The sequence below is a fragment of the Mesoplodon mirus genome, assembly GCF_964341445.2.
Source record: "Mesoplodon mirus genome assembly, chromosome: 15".
Taxonomy (NCBI): Eukaryota; Metazoa; Chordata; class Mammalia; order Artiodactyla; family Ziphiidae; genus Mesoplodon; species Mesoplodon mirus.
The window spans coordinates 36697533-36716639 of record NC_138991.1 but is presented as its reverse complement, the minus strand read 5'-3'; the positions used below and the strand labels follow the sequence as shown (position 1 = coordinate 36716639).

The following is a 19107-nucleotide window of genomic DNA, read 5'->3' as shown; positions in this document are numbered from 1 at the left end:
ACCAATGTGTTTCATGTGTTTGTTTTCTGCCAGCTCACTTAGACCTCCCTCTGGGATCTTCCACACACCCACACCCACGCCCATCCTCAACTACTCTCCCTGCTTGTTCCTTGTGTCCTAAAGAAAATGGTCCTCCACCCATCAAAGGACATTTAGGGTGTTTCCATATCTTGTCTACTGTGAATAATGCTGCAGTGAACATGGGAGTGCCAATATCTCTTCAAATACTGATTTCAATTCCTTTGAATATATACCCAGAAGTGGGCTTGCTGGATCCTAAGGTAGTTCTATTTGTAATTTTTTGAGGAACTTCCACCCTGTTTTCCATAATAGCTGTACTAATCTACATTCCCACACGTGAGATGTAACAACATGGATGGAGCTGGAGGACATTAGGCTCAGTGGAATAAGCAAAACACAGAAAGAGAAATACCGCATGACCTCAGTTATATGTGGAATCTAAAAAACAGATGAACTCTTAGAAACAGAAAGTAGTATGGTGGTGGTCAGAGGCTCAGGAAGTTGGGTGATATTGATCAAAGGGTACAAAGTTTCAGTTATACAGGATGAATAAGGTATAAAGATCTAATGTACAGCATGGTGATGACAGCTGACAGTGCTGCACTGTATACTTGAAATATGCTAAGAGGATAGTTTTTATTAAATCTTCTCAACACACACACACGGTAACTATGTAGAGGTGACAGAAATGTTGTTTAACTGGTTTGTGGTGATCATTTCACAATGTATATGTGTATCAAAACATCAAGTTGTACACATTAAATGTATACAACTTGGGGAGTTCCCTGGTGGTCTAGTGGTTAGGATTTGGCGCTTTCATTGCCGTGGCTGGGGTTCAATCCCTGCTCGGGGAACTGAGATCCCCCAAGCCGCAAGTTACAGCCCAAAAAAATGTATACAATTTTTATTAAAAGAAAAAAAAATGTTCCTCAGTGCCCCTTCACTTGACCATTTAAATGATATTGTTGAAAGAAGTCATGCAGTCACCAGCCACTGGCCATACAGCTTCAGCCCCTGCCTCCCCACTTCCATGGCCACTGCCCTGGCCCAAGTCACTGGTAAACTCCTTGTTGCTGAATCTGGCGTAGAGACAGTAGGAGCAAAGCCAAAAGGTAGTGACAGCCTGGAAGAAATGTATGCAACCCATGAAACAGTCCAAGGACCAGTAGCCAGAATACACGGAATATCTAAGGAACACCTACATATCAATAAGATAAAATCAAATGACTCAGTAGAACACATAGGTAAAGGCACTTCACAGAAGAGAAAAACCAAAGAGCCAATGAACGTAGGAAAAGATGTTCAACTTCATTAGTAAGCGAAGGAAATGCAAATTAAAACCACAATTAGATACTATCTCATACTCATTTGAAAAAAAAAAAAGTCTGACGTTTCACCGTGCGTGGATGTGTTCATGGGCGACCAGAGCATCAGACACTGCTCATCCCCTGACCCAGCACTTCTTACCGTGGCTGGCTCTCAGACTTGGTTTTCAGACTTTGAGAGCCACCCACAGTAAGGAGTGTGCTGTACAAAGCTGCCCACTACTCAGACATGTGAAACTGAAACACGAAGTTAACAAAACAGTAATTTCCCTTATTACGTGCAATGTGCGCATTTATTTTCTATCTATTTTATTTCACAACTGATTGAATTGTTTTCACTACCTCCTAATGGGTTGCAAACCCCAGTCTGAAAAGCACTCCTTCCAGAAGCATCCACATGTGAATGAAAAAACATGTGCAAGACTACGTGTGGTAGCATTTTTCCATCAATTGGGAAATAAATAAACTGGGTGTATCTGTCTCAGGGATGACTAAGCAGTGGTTAAAATGAATGCAATCTGTGTGCATCAATGTGGACAGATCTCAAAAACACGGTGTTACATGAAAAGGGAAAGTTACAGAGTAATAGCTGTGAAATGATAGCAATTGTATAATTTTTTCAAGCCCATTAAGCAACATTATATGTTGTTCTGAACACATATACAGTGAAAATCTTTTTTAAGATACAAGACCTAGAAGGTCCCTGCCCATTTGTGATGGTAGCTCGTTCCCTGGAGCAGCAGATGGAGGAGGGAGAAAGTCAGAGAGAACGTCAGCTTCATCTGTCATGCTTTTTCCTTTTTTCTACTTTTGAAGATTCAGAAGCCATAATGGCAAAATGTTAACATTTGTTCATTCTAAATGGTGGATACCTCAAGGTTGAGAACAAGCCAGTCAAGCAAAGATCTGAAAGAAGTGATCCAGGCCATTAAAAAACAGCAGTGCAAAGGCCCTGAGGTCACCGTGGCATGTTCCAGGATCAGCAGAGGCCAGGATGCCAGAGTGAGGAGGAGAGAGGTTAAGGATGAGGTTGGTAAGGAACTGGATTTTAGGTTTTAAGCAGGAGGGTAAACTCACCAAACTTATACTGTAAAGACATCATTCTGGTTGGGCATGTTTTCTTAACAACTAAAATTGAGTGATAAACAAACACTAAGGTTATTGTACTAATCTCTTTTTTTGTGTGTGTTTGAAATTTCCCATAAGAAGTTTAAAAAATAATAATATGATCCCTGGCTGCTGTGAGGGAAACGGACTGGGTGTGGGGACAATGGGGGAGGCAGGGAGGCCAGTTTGGGGGCCACCACAGGGGTCTGGGCGAAAGGGGAAGGTGAGTGGAATCAGAATGGCAGGGGTGGAGTGGAGCAGCCACGGGATTTGCCCATGGACAGAACGAGGGATAGGAGAAAATTAGTTTGGGCTGAGCCTCTGGACGCCTAGTGGTTCAGAGGACTGCGGAGAGGGCAAGGGGTTTGGGAGTGGGCTCCGAGGGGAGATGTCAGGCGAACAAGTCCAGAGTTCAGAGAAGAATCAGGGCTATTCACCCATTTGGGAATCGTTGGCATATAAATAGCATTTAAAACCATGGGACTGGATGAGATCACCTAGGAAGTAGGTGTTGATGGAGAAGAAAGAGGACCCAGGACTGAGCCCGGGGGCCCGCCTTTGGGTACAGGTGGAGGAGAGGAAAGGAGAAGGCGGGGTCAAAGGAGATCAGAATAAGCAGCTCCTGGGGCAGGAGGAAGCTCAACGGGCAGGAGGAAGCTCAACAGAAGGGGAGTTGCTCTCTCCTCATCCCCCAAAACGCCACAGCATTAACCCCAGGGCAGCCCCTGACACTGCTCAGGACTCCAGCTCTTGCCTAAATAATTGCAACAGGCTCTGCCCTTGCAATCCACAGGGTCCACTCTCACCATCTTTGTAAAATGCAGATCTGACGCTGTAACTCCCCGTAGCTCATTCAGGGTAAAAAACCAAGTCCACAGCCTGGTGACCGCACTCCCTGTGGCCCGGGTCCTGCCCAAGGCAGCAGCTACACCTGCAGACGCTCCCACCCCTCTGCACAAGTCTGCACACACCCGAGGAGCAGGCACTGCAGCTTGTACCAACAGCCATTCGCCTCTCCCTCCTTCCTGGAGACCATGCTCACCTCCTACACCTGAGCCTGGAAGTACCAGACCTCGCTTTCCCAGCCTCTGGGGCTTCCGGTGAAAATATCCTCCATCCCCAAAGGAAAAGAGAGAGACCAGGAGACAAGGCCAACCCTAGCGTGCCTTGGGGCTTTGTCTGTGAGGACACATGGTTGCCTGAGCTGTTGTCACCATCTTCTGACCAGAAGGGGCCAACAGAGCAAACGTACAGCATGGCAAACCAGAGAATAGAGTTTGGGTCCTTAGTGAAATCAGTAGGCTCAGCCTTGGCTCTGGTGACTGCCGGACTTCCTGTAAGAGGAAATAGCAAACCCCTACTGTTAACACTGCCTCGGGTGGGTTTGGGTTTCTGCCACTTGCATTCAGAAACATCCCAACTGACCCCCATATACTCACACATGCACACACCCCACCCTCGCACACCTGATGCCCTGAAAGTCGTGCCTCCCGCCAGAACTCATGCCCGTTGGCGTTGCCAGGTCTTGCCCCGTCATGCCCTTGCCGTTGTCCACTCCTTCTGGCCACAGGATGACTCTGGCCTCTCCTCCACCACCGGCAACCCTTGGCCTTTGTACATCTGAGATCCGACAATAGCTTTGAAACATGAACAGCTGCTATGACTGAAGCAGGAGATAGACGGGCCCCAGGCTGAGCAGCTAGAGTTTGTCTGCTGTGGGCAGATCCTCCAAAACAGCAGGAGCAGAGGAGAGCTGGGACCCGCCCAGATGAAAGACAGAGACCACAGACTTCTCATTCTCGAGGTCAAGGAGACCTTCCGGACTACACGTGCACAGAAAGGCTCCTCAGAGGTCAAAAAGGAGGGGGCGTCACCTCATAATAAGTGATGTCAACCTACCCATAAGCCTCTCCGCTGGAATCCATCTTGGCTAAAAGATGTGTGTGCACACAGGGGAGGACCCTGAGATATACCAAATATGGACTCAGAACCAGGCAAAGCAAGATGATTGGCCAAAAGAAAGCCAGAAAAAATGCCGCGTAAGAGTGATTCAAACTGCCGTGAGTGTCACTCGCTCTCTGAGCCCACCCATGTGTCTATCCACATGTACCCTATTTCCTCCTAATAAACACTTTACTTGTTTCACTACTTTCCATCTCTATGTGGAAATGCATCTCTACGCAGCTGACGGGCCAGGGCCTTGTCACTGGCCCCTGGTCCCTGGTGGCCTAGTGGCTTGGATTCAGCTTTCTCACTGCCGTGGCCAGATCTCAATCTCTGGCCAGGAACCGAAACTCTGCTTCAAGCCGCTGCAGGCCGAGGCCACCCGAGATCATAGTGACCCCTTCCTCACTCCAAAACTATTTTCTGTTACCTGATCCTTTCCCCCATTTTGACAGCTGCGGGACCCAGTGTTATCCACTGCCCGGGGGGAAGATGGTGTTTGGCAAAAGTTACAGAAACTTGAGAAGACTGACTTAGAGGAGACAGAAATGTGATAGGTCAGAGAAAGGCCTCTCACCCCGAGGCTGGGACAGATTCCTGGGCTCCGGAGGGGAAGGAATGTAGTGGGTTGTGGAGAGAGAAGTCTGTGGGGCCTGGGGTCCACGGCTGGGGGGAGCAAAGCGGTGTCCAGAGGCCACCAGCACCCTTACCAGTGTCTTACATGGCAAGTCTCATCCTCCAGCAGGAGCCTTAGCTACAGGTGCCCACACACCTTGCACGCCCTGGTTGGTGAGCAGGACACCACTGAGGGCCTACGAGGACAGATCGGATAGGCAGGGCCCCCGGGACCCTCTCCCCAACCAGGGCCTCTCCTAGGACAACCCAAGCCACCCTCAGATGGTCCAACAGGACTGCCTTTACTGGGGCATCCACCTTACTTGAAGGGTCACTCCCCACAGTGACATTCCTCAACATCATAGCACCCATCCACCCCCACCCCAGACAAAGCAGTGGTCCTGGATGTGGAGGGTGTGGGTGACCAGAGCCTGGACAGGAGAAGACACCCCAGCCTTACCTCCTCCACTAGAACAGGGTGGAGTGGGGGCTACTTCTGATTCATCTCTATGACTGCCTCCAGTGCCCTGTGCAGGACCTGGCAAACAGAAGGTGCACAATAAATATTTATTGACCTAAATGGAACATGAGGCTGCAGAGATAGGGCCCAGACATCAGCTGGTTGAGCTAGCTCCCATCTCCAGCCCCACTTCCCACTCACCTTCCAGCGATGATTCAGGGGTGGCCATGTGACCCAGTCTGGCCAATAAGATGATGCAGAAGTCATGGGGAGGGGCTTCCAATAAAGCTTTTGTTTATTGGAATAAACAGAGTAAGCTCAGCCGGTCTAGCTTTTTGCCCTTTCTCCTTTGTCCTACTGGGAGGTGTAGCAGCTGTGACAAGGTGACAGACATGAGGACAAAGGTCTCCATGCAAAAGGTGGCAGAAGAGGAAAGAGGATAAGAGCCTGGGTCCCTGATGGCATAACTGAGCCCCAGACCATGCTGCCCAGTCTCAGCTTCCTGTCTGAGACCCGTAAATCCCTCTCTGTTTAAGCCACAGCTATACAGGTGTTCTGTTATTTGCAGCTGAACACAACGGGTTCACAGCATGTTCTTGGTACAGCTTTAGACTAAGACAGACTGGGGTTTGGATCTTGGCTGGTGTCAGGGTTTTATCGAACCAAACTTGGGTTTGCTCGCCCACGTGAAGCAAAACCAATTTACTGACAAGGAGTGGTGGTCAAGGAAAGTACAGCGTGTATTGCAGAGCCCAGCAAGGAGAACGTGTGGCTTGTGCTCAAAACACCTGAACCTCCCGACGGTCCTCAGGGAAGGGTTTTTAAAGGCAACGCTTGGGGTGAGGGCTGCAGAGTGCATGATTTTCTTCTGGTTGGTTGGTAGTGAGGTAACGGGATGGTGTTCCAGGAACATCATCAACCTTCCGGTTCTGACCAACTGGTTTGGGATCTACTGATTATACTCAGCATGTAGTCACCATCCTCCACCTTGGTGAGGGCCTTACTTCCTGCAGAACAACACCAAGGTATGTGTCAGATGGTTATGTCAATATATTCCTTGAAGAGGAACTAGGAGTCTGTTTTATTACTGAATTACTGTCATTTCCTCACTTAACTGCTTTTTCTTTGTTTCCGCATTCCCTCACTTCCCTAATAAGTAATGCTTGTGCCTGCTCTTTGGAACTCAGAGAAGGCCTAAGAGACAAAAGCCGTTTTCTATAAACAGGAACTGGGCAACACAGAGAGGCTTTTGTACTCAGGAGGGTTTCATTCCCCCCTTTACTTTGATACTCCTCAATCCTGAGGGGAACAGGTGCAGGACAAGAAAGAGAATAACGTTTTGGATAGAGGTTAATCATAAACTTGGCAGGAGAGCTCAGTTTCAGGGGGATTCGGTTTCAGGGGAGGAAGAAATTTTCCTCTACCCTTCTAGGTTCTCCTGGCTGACCTAAGAATTAAATTGACATGAGACAGATTAAGAGGAGAAAACCAAACAAAATGTAATAACATGCATTCATGGAAGAGACCCAGGAAAACTGATTAACTTGCCAAAATGGCAGAAACACTCACCTTAAATATCATCTTCAGCTAAAGACAAAGGAGGATGTTAGGGTGGGGGGTTGGAATTTCAGAAAGGAGGAAGGCAGTTGACACAGATAGAAAAGTAAATGTTTGGTAAACAGATGTTCCTGAACCAAGCAGAGACAATGGGATACAGAGTGGACTCTGATCTCTAGACCCCTCCTAGAATTTCCTCCCACCACACCTCGCCCACATTCTTTGCAGATACCTCTGGTGATAGCTCTATTCCAGGAACAGCCGCTCTATCTAAATGATTTAGGCAGTAAGGGGGAAGGTCAAAGTTTCTTTCTGAGTCAATGAAACTGTGCACCTCGGATTGGGACTTGAACCCAGGTGCCGGGACTCAAACCCAGCCTAAACTCAGATTGGAACTTGAACCCATGGGCTGGGACTCTAACCCAGCCAGAACCCACTGTCTTTTTTTTTTTTTTTTTTTTGCAGTACGCAGGCTTCTCACTGCTGTGGCCTCTCCCGTTGCGGAGCACAGGCTCCGGACGCGCAGGCTCAGCGGCCATGGCTCACGGGCCCAGCCACTCTGCAGCATGCGGGATCTTCCTGGACGGGGGCACGAACCCGCATCCCCTGCATCGGCAGGCAGACTCTCAACCACTGCGCCACCAGGGAAGCCCCCCACTGTCTTTTAATTGAGATCACACACCTGGTTTCAGGACTTAATAAAGCTCAAGTTCTTGATGTCTCATCGCAGAAAGAATTCAGTGAGAGACAAAGTGATAGGTAAGAAGTGGATTTATTTAGAGAGAAACACACTCCACAGACAGAGTGTGGGCCATCTCAGAAGGCAAGAGCCCCGAAATATGGGGTGCTTAGTTTTTATGGGATGGGTAATTTCACAGGCTAATGAGTGGGAGGATTATTCCAACTATTTTGGAGAAGGGGAGGAGATTTCCAGGAATTGGGCCCCACTCACTTTTCTTTTATGGTTGGCCTCAGAACTGTCATGGTGCCTGTGGATGTGTCATTTAGTATATGCTAATGAATTACAATGAGTATATAGTGAGGCTCAAGTTCTACTGGTAGTCGAATCTTCTGCCATCTTTTTTTTTTTTTTTTTTTGCTGTACGTGGGCCTCTCACTGCTGTGGCCTCTCCCATTGCGGAGCACAGGCTCCGGACGCGCAGGCTCAGTGGCCATGGCCCACGGGCCCAGCCACTCTGCAGCATGTGGGATCCTCCCGGACCGGGGCAAAAACCCAAGTGCCCTGCATCGGCAGGCGGACTCTCAACAACTGCACCACCAGGGAAGCCCCTTCTGCCATCTTGAACCTAGTTGGTTCTAACCAGTTTGTGTCATATCCTCAATGGCTATGTCATTCTTTTAAAGGTTGTGCCCTGCCCCCTTCCCTACTGTTTCATTAAGGGAAAGACAAATACCATATGATATCGCTTATATGTGGAATCTAAAATATGACACAAATGAACTTATCTACAAAACAGAAACAGACTCACAGACATAGAGAACAGACTTGTGGTTGCCAAGGGGGACAGGGGGAGGGGAGGAATGGGTTGGGAGTTTGGGATTTGCAGATGTAAACTATTATATATAGAATGGATAAACAACAAGATCCTTGGAGCTCACTCCATAGAGGATTTATAGGAGGTGTTTATGGTCCAGGTCTGTAAATGGAGCACTTCACCACCACCCACAATCTATAGCACAGGCAACTATATTCAATATCCTGTGATAAACCATAATGGAAAAGAATCTGGAAAAGAATATATGTGTGTGTGTGTGTGTGTGTGTGTGTGTGTGTATACATATAACTGAATCACTTTGATGTACAGAAATTAACACAACATTGTAAATCAACTATACTTCAACAAAATAGATTTATTTTTTTAAGTTTCTTTCTGAGTCTTTTTGGCCGTCATCATTTCCAGCTCAACATAATCTACATGCCAAAGAGACATTTTGGGGTGGCAAGTTTTGCTCCCCTACACAGATAACAGCTGAAATCTGGGTCTCTCCCACTCCCTCTGCTCCCCCAAAACTGCTCTTGCCAAGGTCATTAAGGGAAATGACAATAGCTATTGTAATAGACAAATCCTAAAATCTCAGTAGCCTAACACTATGAAAGTTATTTTTGTCCATGTTACAGTGCAGTGCAGGTTGGTGGAGAGGGCATGGCTCCACACAATCATTTAGGGCTCCAGACTCCTCCATCTACAGACCCACTCTCCTCTGGGTGCTTGGAGCCCTCTCCATAGAGGATCTTATAGGAGGCGTTTATGGTCCAGGTCTGTAAATGGAGCACTTCACCACCACCCACAGTCTATTGGCCTGAATTTGGCCACTCGGCCACACCTACTGGTAAGGGAAGCTGGGATGTGTAGTCTAACTCAGGGACAAGAGGCAAACTTGGTAACTAGTGTGCACTATCAGGGTCTACCTCAGCCACCAAAGGTCTCCATGTCCCTACATCCAGTGCTCAATTCTTCAGCCTCATTTTACACCACCTACCAGCACATTGGGCAATGTTGGCCGTCCCCCATCTTTTTGTTTCGCAGATTTTTTTTTTTTTTTTTTTTTTTTTGACAACACTATGTGGCATGTAGGATCTTAGTTCGTTGACCAGGGGTCAAACCTGTGCTGCCTGCATTGGGAGCACCGAGTCTTAACCACTGGACCACCAGGAAAGTCCTTTTTTTTTTTTTTTCCCCATCTTTTTGAAACACTCTGTTCTTGGCATCCTTACTTTCTCGGGGTTTTCTTCAACACTGCTAGACGCTCCTCTTGTTACCTGAAAACTGGGTTCACCTCTTGGTGGGTGTTGAGACAAAAGACACAACCAAGCCAAAGATAGGAAGAAGGAAGGATTCATTACCTGCAGCAAGTAAGGAGAATACCTGGGATCTTTCCCAAAGCAGCACCTCCCTGAACGGCAAAATTGGGGAAGTTTTAAGCTAACGGTATATGCATATTCATGAAGGGCCTGAGCAGAGGAGAATTCAGCATAGAATTGGAGCAAAGGCCCACAGAGTCCAAGCTTTAGTTGATTGAAGTCAGGAGGATCAACATCATCATCGTCCTCCACTTGGGTGGGGGCCTTAGTTCCCACAGAGCTCAAAGATATATTATTATGTATATCTTTTGAGGATGAACTAGGACTCTGCTTGATCACTGCACTATTGTCGCACTGCCTTTTCCCTGTTCCTGCATTCCTTTGTTCCTTTAAGATCACTGGTTACTGAGACCTGTTCAAGGGCAAGCATTGTGGCCAGGCTTAGATCACAAAATGGCTTAGGCCCAAATGGCTTCTCTTCTGTCCAGAAAACCATTCCTGGTTCTCTTTCTCTGGGGACCTCCTAACCGATCTCCTTACACTCTGCCACACTGAAGTGTTGGAGGTCCTCAAGCTGGATCCTGAGGCCTCTCCCCTCCCCTTTCTCTTCTCTGAGCAATCTCACCTGTGCCAGATGCTTCAGTCACCACAGGTTGTACTCATGACCTTGAATCTGTCTCCAGCCTGGCTTCTCTCCTGAGCTCAAGACTCTGGCATCAAGTAGGCATCTTCAAGTACACATCTCAAAGTCAACATTCCCAAACTGTTAGTATCCTCTTCACCCCAAACCTACTCCTCTTCCTGGGTTCCCCCACTATGAATGGCACCATCAACCCTGCACATGAATCTCCTGCCTGGCTAACCGCAACAGTCTCCCAAACTGCCTGCCCACACTTCGATCCCCTACGAGGGTTCTCTAGGCTAGTGCTTCTGAAAATTCAGCTGCATAGAAATCACCCGGAGAGTTTGTTAAAAAGCAGATCCCTGGGCCCTATGACCACTCCATCCCCCCACAATCAGATTCAGATTCGATAGGCCTGGGATAAGACTCAAGAATTTGCATTTGTAACAAATTTGCATTTCTAACAAATTGCATTTCCCCTAAGGTCCTCCCCTGGAGCAACCCAAGCTAATGATGCTGACGCAGGTGCTGCAAGTCTGTGGACCATACTTTGAGTAGCAAGTCTCCCTGCTCTGTCCAACTCGGAGGCCACTAGCCACAGATGGCTGTTTCAATTATTTAAATAAATTTTAAAATTCATTCCTCAGTGCTGAGACAGGAAGGAAGGGGGCAGGGCACAACCATTAAATCCCCACCCCTTCTCCAAGATAGTTAGACTATTCCCCCTACTCATTAGCGTGTGAAATTATCCAGCCCAAAAAAACTAACCTCCCCATATTTCAGGGCAACCTGTCACTTTCTGAGATGGCCCACACTCTGTCTGTGGAGTATGTATCACTCTCAGTAAGTCTACTTTTTACCTATCACTTTGCCTCTTGCTGAATTCCTTCCGCAACAACACATAAAGAACCTGAGCTTCATTAAGTCCTGAGACCAGGTATGTGATTTCACCAGGGAGATTATGGGTTCAAGTCCCCTCCTAAGCCAGAGATGGTGGGTTCAAGTCCCATCTGAAGTGCGACTCGCTTCAAGTCCCAACCTATAATGTTTGTTTTCAGCAGCACTAGGCACATTTCAAGCGCTCAGCAGCCACTGGAACAGCGTGTATTTATAAAACATTTCCATCACCAAAGAAAGTTCTACTGGACAGCCTTGCATGGATCTTGGTGACTGTTCTAAAAATGAAGGCTGATGCCTAAAAGCTCATGCTTTGGAGAAGCATAAAGGACGTCAGGAGTCCGGAGGGCACAAAGAACATTACTCAACCCAGATACCCTCCAAACTTCTCAACAAGATCCTGGGATCTTCCCTGACTGAAGGCGGGCCAAGAACTTTGAACTCATTGGCTGGTGGTGGAGGTGGGGGCGAGTGGCCAGCGCTTTCCTCTGATTGGGCATTTTCTCTTAGCAGAAAACCAATCATCGAGGGAGGTGGGGGCGTGGCCAGGCTCGCGTACCGGCCCTTCCGCGAGTTCCAGCGCCCACCCACCCCGCTGGCGGATCAGATTGGTGGTGAGTTCTGAACCCCTACCGCCTAAGGGGCCCTTCCGCCCTGGAATCCCGCTCGCGGTGGCCGACAAGGAGGTGGGGCAGGTCCTCCCTCCCGCCGCGAGGAACACCCCTTCCAGCAGCCCTGAGGCCCCAGGTGTCCAGCCTCGTCCTCCCTGCGCTCAGTGTTCCCACCCCCACCCCCAGTGAAATGGGATTGCATTGTGCTGGTGGCCGGGAGAGGCCCCCTCCTGACAGCCTCCTCTGCTGGGCATGATGGGTGGGAGGGAGGTGAGACTGAGGTGGGCTTCAGGACATGGAAGCCGTGTCCCACAGGAGGATGGCTCTGGAAGAGGGCCGGAGCCTGCCCGAGGTGCGGGCGCGAGTGGGGGCTTCGCATGGCATCACCGACCTGGCCCACAAGCTTCACTTCTATGACCAATGGGCTCCGGACTATGACCAGGTAAACCGGCCGGGTCCTCACCTCTGCTTCCATCCGCTCGCCCGGCCTCAGTTTTCGTGTCTGTAAAGCCGGAATAGTGAGCCTTGCATCATCCCAGGGCAACGAATGTGAGAGGGAAGTAAGACCTGGGTGCAGCCCTGCAGTCCTGTCTCTTCTGGGACTGGCTCCTCTTCAGTGCATCCACAGTGGCCCTGCCCTCTCACCAGCCCCATCTTCCAGACTGGCAGACCCTAGAGATCAGGGGCCAAGACGTCCCCACCCTGGGACTGCAGTCCAGGCGGAGGTGCCACTGAGGAGTCACTATGAACTAAGCAGAGAGCCATGCCAAGGCCCACAGAAAAGACCCCAACAGTGGGCTGACGGCTACTCTCCAGTCCCTGCCCCTTGACAGAGGAAAGCACCTCATACCTGGTTCTCCCCTCACTGTAGTCCCAGCAGGCCCTGGGCCCCCAACACACACAGCTTGGCCAGGCTGACTCCTAGACCACCCAAAAGGAGGTCCCCCAAACACTGGGGCACGGGGTGGCAGTTGGTGCAGCACTCTGTCCCCAGGACGTGGCCGCCCTGCAGTACCGCGCTCCCCAGCTCGCAGTGGAATGCCTCACCCAAGCCCTTCCAGGTCCACCCCATGCTGCCCTGATCCTGGACGTGGCCTGTGGTACTGGCCTAGTGGCTGCAGAGGTGAGACCACCCTAGATCCCCTGCCCTCCCTTCAGCCCCCACTTGCTCAAAATTCCTACTACCCCAGGCCCCAGATCCCCGCCTCCCTGCTCAGACTCACTGGTTCCAAACACTTGGGCTACATCCACTGCAGGGACCACTGTCCTCCCCGAGGTGCAGGGACCTAACTGAGAGGTGGCAGGTATGAATTGTGACTGGGTCCCCCCACCCCAGCTGCAGGCTCGGGGCTTCCTCCAGCTGCATGGGGTGGATGGGAGCCCAGGGATGCTGGAACAGGCCCGGGCCCGTGGCCTCTACCAGCGCCTCAGCCTCTGCACCCTGGGTCAGGAGCCTCTACCCAGCTCTGAAGGTACTCCCCCTCCCCCTTCAGCACCCCAAGGCACACCCTCTGACCAAGCCCACCTGATGGAGCCCCTTTCTTTTGCCAAGACTCCATCCCCCTTGCCAAGCCCTCCACAAGCCCCCTCCCACACTGAGTCCTATTCTCTTTTCGAGCCCCCCAGTCCCTCACTGAGACGCTTTTTCTGAAACTTCCGTCCCATGATCTGACCTCAGTCCAGGACTGGGCCACATCTGCCATATCCCCCACGGGATCTGGGTCCCACAGACACCAGTGGCAGGCCTGGTCCCTCCCCAGGCGCCATCATGCGCACCATCCTCCAGTGTGGTCTGACGCCACACTGAAGACAAACCACCACACCACATCCGCACCTCCATACAGGGACCTTTGACGCGGTGCTGACGGTGGGCGCCCTCAGTGACGGCCAGGTGCCCTGCAGTGCCGTACCTGAGCTCCTGCGGGTTACCAAGCCAGGTGAGAAGCAGCCCATCCAGCCACACGCAGGCACCTTCCCTTTTCCACACCCACAGACACAAGCCTCAGAAAGCCTCAGGCCAAGCGAGAGTAGGGTTATGCCCAGGGTCACACAGCCTAGCATCCCAGCCACAGCTGCCGGCCCAGGCTCGGCCTCAGCTGCCACCATCAACACCCAGGCAAACAGGCAGGGCAGGCAGGTTGCCAGCTTGCCTCTTATCCACTGGGAAACCGGAAACAATTCCACTCTCCTCTCCAGCCTCTATTTCCTCATCAGTAAGCAGAGTGGCACAGTCCTTTCCCTGTAGGATTGCAGTGAGAATTGGGTCAAGTAGTGTCTGTAAGGCCTGTGTTTCAGTCCTGGCACATAGTAGGGGCTTCGTTTAGTTCCCTCATCTTCCAGCTTCCCCACTAACTTAGGGGGAGTCTCCTTCTCTTGCTTGACCTCAGTTTCCTCATCTGTGAAATGGGGCTGCTCAGGTGAGATGATAGATGTGAGTGCTTTTCTATAAACTCCACAAGTGGGGCTGATGTGCAGGTGAGGGTTGTGTTTACTGTGCTGCTACTGTGTGCCTTGCCCCGTGCTTGCTTCTGCCCTGGGGAGAAGGTACACACCCAACCCACGTGCCCCGGAAAGGGGCCAGGGGAAAAAGCCCAAGCCCGAGGTGGGCCCACAAGGCTGTGGGTGCTCCATGCCCTGAGAATTCAGAGAAGAGAGGCATTTGGGATAGCTGGAATGGGGCAGTCCATGCAGGAACACAGCCTAAGCGAAGTCCCACGTAGAAAGGAGAGTGGTGGAGTGTGAGGATCACGAGGCTCAGACCTGGCTGCAGGACAGGATCTAGAAGCCCCGAAGGTGCCCCATCACAGCAAGATTGCATCTGCTCCCTGCCCCTTCACCCCTGCTGGGCTCAGCAGGGGCTTTGGCTAAGTCAAGGCAGGTCTAGGCAGGCCTCATCCTCAGGGAACCACAGAGGCTGACAGATGCAGGGACATTGGTGGCATCAGAGAGAGAGGTAGTGATCAGGCTCAGGAGGACAGGAAACTCCCATCACCTGAACCAGTAAGGACCAGACCTCCTCGCCCAGCCTGTGTTTGCCAGTCCCCTCAGCCACCAGACTGCCTGCCCACATGTCACAGGCTCCCCTGCTTCAGAGCCTTTCCTCTCACAAAGCCCCTCTCCGCCAGTAGCACCCTGCTTCTCCTTACCTCCTCCTCCAGGAGGCCTTCCAGACTCCTGTCTCTCCTGGGTATATCTGAGCCCGCACTGGGCATACGCTAGGTGCCTGGAGAAGACCTGGAGTGACAAGGTCATTCATTCATTCAGCCAGTGCTTACTGACTGTGCTGGCCTTCCTGTGAGACAGGGTAACCATCCCTGCAAGCTGGGAAACTGAAGCTCCAAGAGGTGAAGGGAGTTGCCCAAGGTCCAAAGCCCATGAGCATTCAGACACAGCCGTATCCTCCAGCAGAGGGGCTGGGTGAACAGTGAGAAGGGAGCCCCCTCTGTCAAGGGGATTCAGCCAAAAATTCCCAGCATAAAGGACACTCGGGCCTTGAAAGGTGTGTAGGAGGCCAGTAAGCTGAGGAAGCAGAGGGTATTCCTAGAGGAGGGATCAGTGAGCACCAGGGGCTTGGAGATGGGAAAGGCTGGCCCGGGGACAAAGCTGGGAGAACTTCCTCCCTTGAGGATGTGAGCAGGAAGGGGACAACCTTCCTGTCCCTGGCTCCTGCCCCTCCCCCACTCACCTGCTCCTTCCCCACCCCTCCCCAGGTGGGCTGCTGTGTCTGACCACCAGGACCAACCCATCCAACCTGCGTTACAAAGAGGCGCTGGAGGCCACCCTGGCCAGGCTGGAGCAGGCCGGGGCTTGGGAACGCCTGGTGGCCTGGCCTGTGGACCAGTGGGAACTGGCCACCTCCGAGCTCGAGGTGGGGCCTGGTGCCTCTGACAGCGACGGCTTCATCTCCGGCATCGTCTATCTGTACCGAAAGCAGGAGGCAGCCCAGGCTGAGGGAGTGAGGCCCAGGGCCTAGCCCCCAGCTGGCCTCCGGCCCTCCATGAGGCCTCGTCAGGCCCTTCGTCGGGCCTCCTCTGCTTTGCCTGTAAAACGAGGCCGCTGCACCAACCCTGCCCCTCAGGAGAGCTATGCCTATTAAATGAATCCCAGAAGCGGCAGCAGAACTCTGGCTCAGCAGTTTTCTCACCCCTGCAAAGAGTGACATCTGTCCCTATGGAGGACAGAAGAGAAGAAACAGGACAGAGAGGGACCCCATCCCTGGCTGTCCCTGTGCCAGGCACGATAGGGCCACAGATGTGACTCTGACCCCTCCCAGGGTGGAGGGCCCTCTCCCTCTAACTCACAGACCAGGAACCCGTGCTCACGCATCTGGGCCTTGGCCAAACACTTTCACGTGTCCAGGATTCAGTTTCCTCATCTCTAAAGGGATCGGAATGCAGAGCTGAGGGGCTCAGGGCGTAGCTTGGAGGCTGCCCCAGAGCTGGGCAGGTGAAAGGGCCTCGGTGACTGTCCACACCAGCACCAGGTGGGGATGTGAACAGGGCTGATGATAACGCCTCCAGACAGGAGCCAGGGGAAGGCTTCATGGAGGAGGAGGCGCAGAGCTGAGCCTTCGGGACTAGCAGAATTCAGAAGGGTGGAGAAAGGAAAAGGGACATTCCAGGCTGAGGGCAGAGACAGCCTGAGCAAAGGCTGGGAGAAGGGACCTGGGGGGTGAGCAGACCAGCCTGGAGGCCCAGACAGAGCTGGAACAAAAGGAGGGGAGGGCAGGTGGCCCATCCCCCAGGGCTGGCTGTTCGCATCTTTCCGCCCTCCTACAGTTCCCAGCACTTTCCTAAGGTCCTGGGCTTTACGCTCTGACAAATGGAGGGCTTGAGCAAGGTGACTCCAAAGGTCGGGGCCAGTTTCGATGTCTCACAATTCCCCAAAACCAGTTTTGTAAGTCTTCTGGTCCTGGCCACCACGCGGTCGTCCTGCCCCTCACTAGCCCCCTGCCCAGGCTTCCAACCCTGCCCTCCCCTCCACCTCCACAGCTGAAATCAGAAACGATACAGTCTTCCTGTGCACAGGTCCCATTTATTGTAGAAAATAATAGCAATTACCGTGACAAATAGTTTAAATTACAAAACAGAAACCACGTAGCAGCAGGGGAAAGCCCCAGGACTTCCTGGGGTTAGGGCCAGAGAAAGAGCATTCCCCCTGCCTCTCCAGGCTCTCCAATGACCTTGGCAGGGGCGAGGATCCAGAGGTGGCCAGTCTCAAGGGGCTCGGGGTCCTTCTTCGGAGCCCGCAGGGCAGGGACAGGAAGGGGTGTGGGCAGCCTGGGCCACCTGTAGCCCCCTCCCCCGCCACTACCCAAACCAGTTTGTAGCACCTCCGCCCCTCCCCTCTAAACCTGTCTGTCCACTCTCTGCTCGGCAACTATGCTCCAAGGGCAGGTGGGTGAGCAAGGCAGCTGTTCTCGTGGCCACAGGTTTCCATGGGCAAGGCACAGCCCAAGTGCTTGCTGACCCACCCAGAGGATGCTGGCAGAGGGAGTGGGGAGGATCAAAGAAGGAGACAGTGATCAACACGGGCATAGTCCCATGGTCCGCTGAACACCCACTCAGGCAGAGCCCAAGCAAAGTCAGGGCTGAGCTGTCCGGGCCAGCAGGAGCCAGCCCCCTGTATCCACAGCCATTCCGAGGAGGGTGGTACAGGAGTCTCTTTCCATCCATCCTTGCTAGTGTTGGAGGTGACTTTGAGAAAATGTCCGAGAGGGCCAGAAGGGGCTGAGGGCTCCTGGCCAGCGGCCTGGCTCAGTCCCTGCTTGGCAGGGCCATCCTGGGGTCACAGTAAGCTCAGTCCAGGGAGAAACAAAGCCAAAAGGAAAAGAGTCAACGGTAGCGCCTTACACGTAGTTGCTGGCTTGGGCGGAGCGGGCCGCAGAGTACTTGGCGGAGTAGGGCTTGTCGGTACGGGGCGGGCAGTTGCAGCAAAGCAAGGCCCCACCGAGCATCAGCAGGCCAGAGGCGGCCCAGCCAATGTAGAGCGAGGCACCCATCTCCCGCTTCTGGCCCGAGGCCACCAGTGGGTTATAGAAGTCACGGATGACACTGTGGGCCGTCCAGGACACGGGCACCAACACCAGCAAGCCGGCCAGCAGGAACACCACGCCAGCCACAATCATGGTCTTGGCCTTGGTGCTCTCATCCTCCACGCAGTTGGTGCACTTGCCGCCCACCACCGAGATCAGCACGCCGAGCACGGCCAAGATGATGCCGATGACGATGAGGGCGCGGGCCGCCTGCAGGTCCTGCGGCAGCGCCAGCAGCGAGTCGTACACCTTGCACTGCATCTGGCCTGTGCTCTGCACCACGCAGTTCATCCACAGGCCCTCCCAGATGGTCTGGGACGTGACGATGTTGCTGCCGATGAAGGCCGTCACGCGCCACATGGGCAGCGCGCAGCTCAGTATGGCGCCCAGCCAGCCCAGCACGGCCAGAGCGATACCCATCACCTGCAGCCCCATGGAAGCCATAGCTTAGCGTCTGCTGGGGTCTAGGACCTGGAAGGCTGTGGGGATCCGGCCCTGGAGGCTATAGGTGTCCAAGTGCCGAGGATGAACACTCAGCGTTCGCAGGGAGGTCTTTCACAGCAAGTCCAGAGGCAAAGCCAGTTGGAGCAGCTCCGGATGCCTTTCAGAGGCACAAACCCAGCGAGCGTAAGAGTGTAACAAAACCAGTTTCTTCCTGCCAACAGCTGCCGCAAGCTCTCAGGCTAAAGACTGGAGCAGTTATATGGCTCCGCAGGAGGGGCGGGGGCCGAGGGAGGGGTTTCAGTCCCTGGAGCCGCCCCCTGACCAGTTTCTCTAGATTCCTGAGCCTGCCAACAAAGGAACTTTCAGGCCCCAGCCCTTGGCCCCTGAGTCACCACGCTGGAGACCCAGTGTCAGAGGAAACTGCCCTTTCCCCCTGCCCCCAGGCCTGTGCTGAGGTCATCCGGGAGATAGACACTGAGTCACAGCCTGCAAACACCTGGACATACCTGGGGGGCTAGAGGGGGGAGCTGGGCCCAGCCAGGTTTGGGGCCTGGAGACCAGGGTCCCCACACCCCAGGACTCCCTCATTCCAGGGTTGGGTGGTTGGATGGAAGGTGGCGACCTTCAGGGAGAGGGTCTGAGGATA

General features: G+C 52.6%; 2 protein-coding genes across 3 annotated transcripts; one reads left to right on the top strand and one right to left on the bottom strand.

The window, feature by feature from the left end:
* The first annotated feature begins 11916 nt into the window (after positions 1 to 11916).
* METTL27 (methyltransferase like 27) lies at positions 11917 to 16920 on the top strand. 2 transcript variants are annotated; one of them, XM_082600656.1, is made up of 6 exons: positions 11917 to 11986; positions 12299 to 12425; positions 12978 to 13106; positions 13320 to 13455; positions 13828 to 13920; positions 15694 to 16920. In XM_082600656.1, exons 2-6 carry the CDS (start codon positions 12303 to 12305, stop codon positions 15954 to 15956), a joined length of 744 nt encoding a protein of 247 aa, XP_082456782.1. In that variant the 5' UTR covers positions 11917 to 11986; positions 12299 to 12302; the 3' UTR covers positions 15957 to 16920. The 2 variants fall into 2 exon arrangements, with proteins under 2 accessions (XP_082456782.1, XP_082456781.1); XM_082600655.1 differs by lacking the exon at positions 11917 to 11986 and having other exon boundaries at positions 11993 to 12425.
* A 77-nt stretch (positions 16921 to 16997) lies between these two features.
* Positions 16998 to 18812, bottom strand: CLDN4 (claudin 4). The gene has a single exon (XM_082600657.1). The coding sequence runs from the start codon at positions 18459 to 18461 to the stop codon at positions 17832 to 17834; it is 630 nt and encodes a 209-aa protein (XP_082456783.1). The 5' UTR covers positions 18462 to 18812; the 3' UTR covers positions 16998 to 17831.
* Positions 18813 to 19107: the final 295 nt, after the last annotated feature.

Excerpts from the sequence above, each read along its gene's own strand:
- CLDN4 (XM_082600657.1), bottom strand. The coding sequence starts at position 18,461 with ATGGCTTCCATGGGGCTGCAGGTGATGGGTATCGCTCTGGCCGTGCTG.
- METTL27 (XM_082600655.1), top strand. The coding sequence starts at position 12,279 with ATGGAAGCCGTGTCCCACAGGAGGATGGCTCTGGAAGAGGGCCGGAGC. Across the intron at positions 13,107-13,319 it reads CTGGCCTAGTGGCTGCAGAG|CTGCAGGCTCGGGGCTTCCT; the intron begins GTGAGACCACCC and ends CCCCCACCCCAG. Across the intron at positions 13,921-15,693 it reads CCTGCGGGTTACCAAGCCAG|GTGGGCTGCTGTGTCTGACC; the intron begins GTGAGAAGCAGC and ends ACCCCTCCCCAG.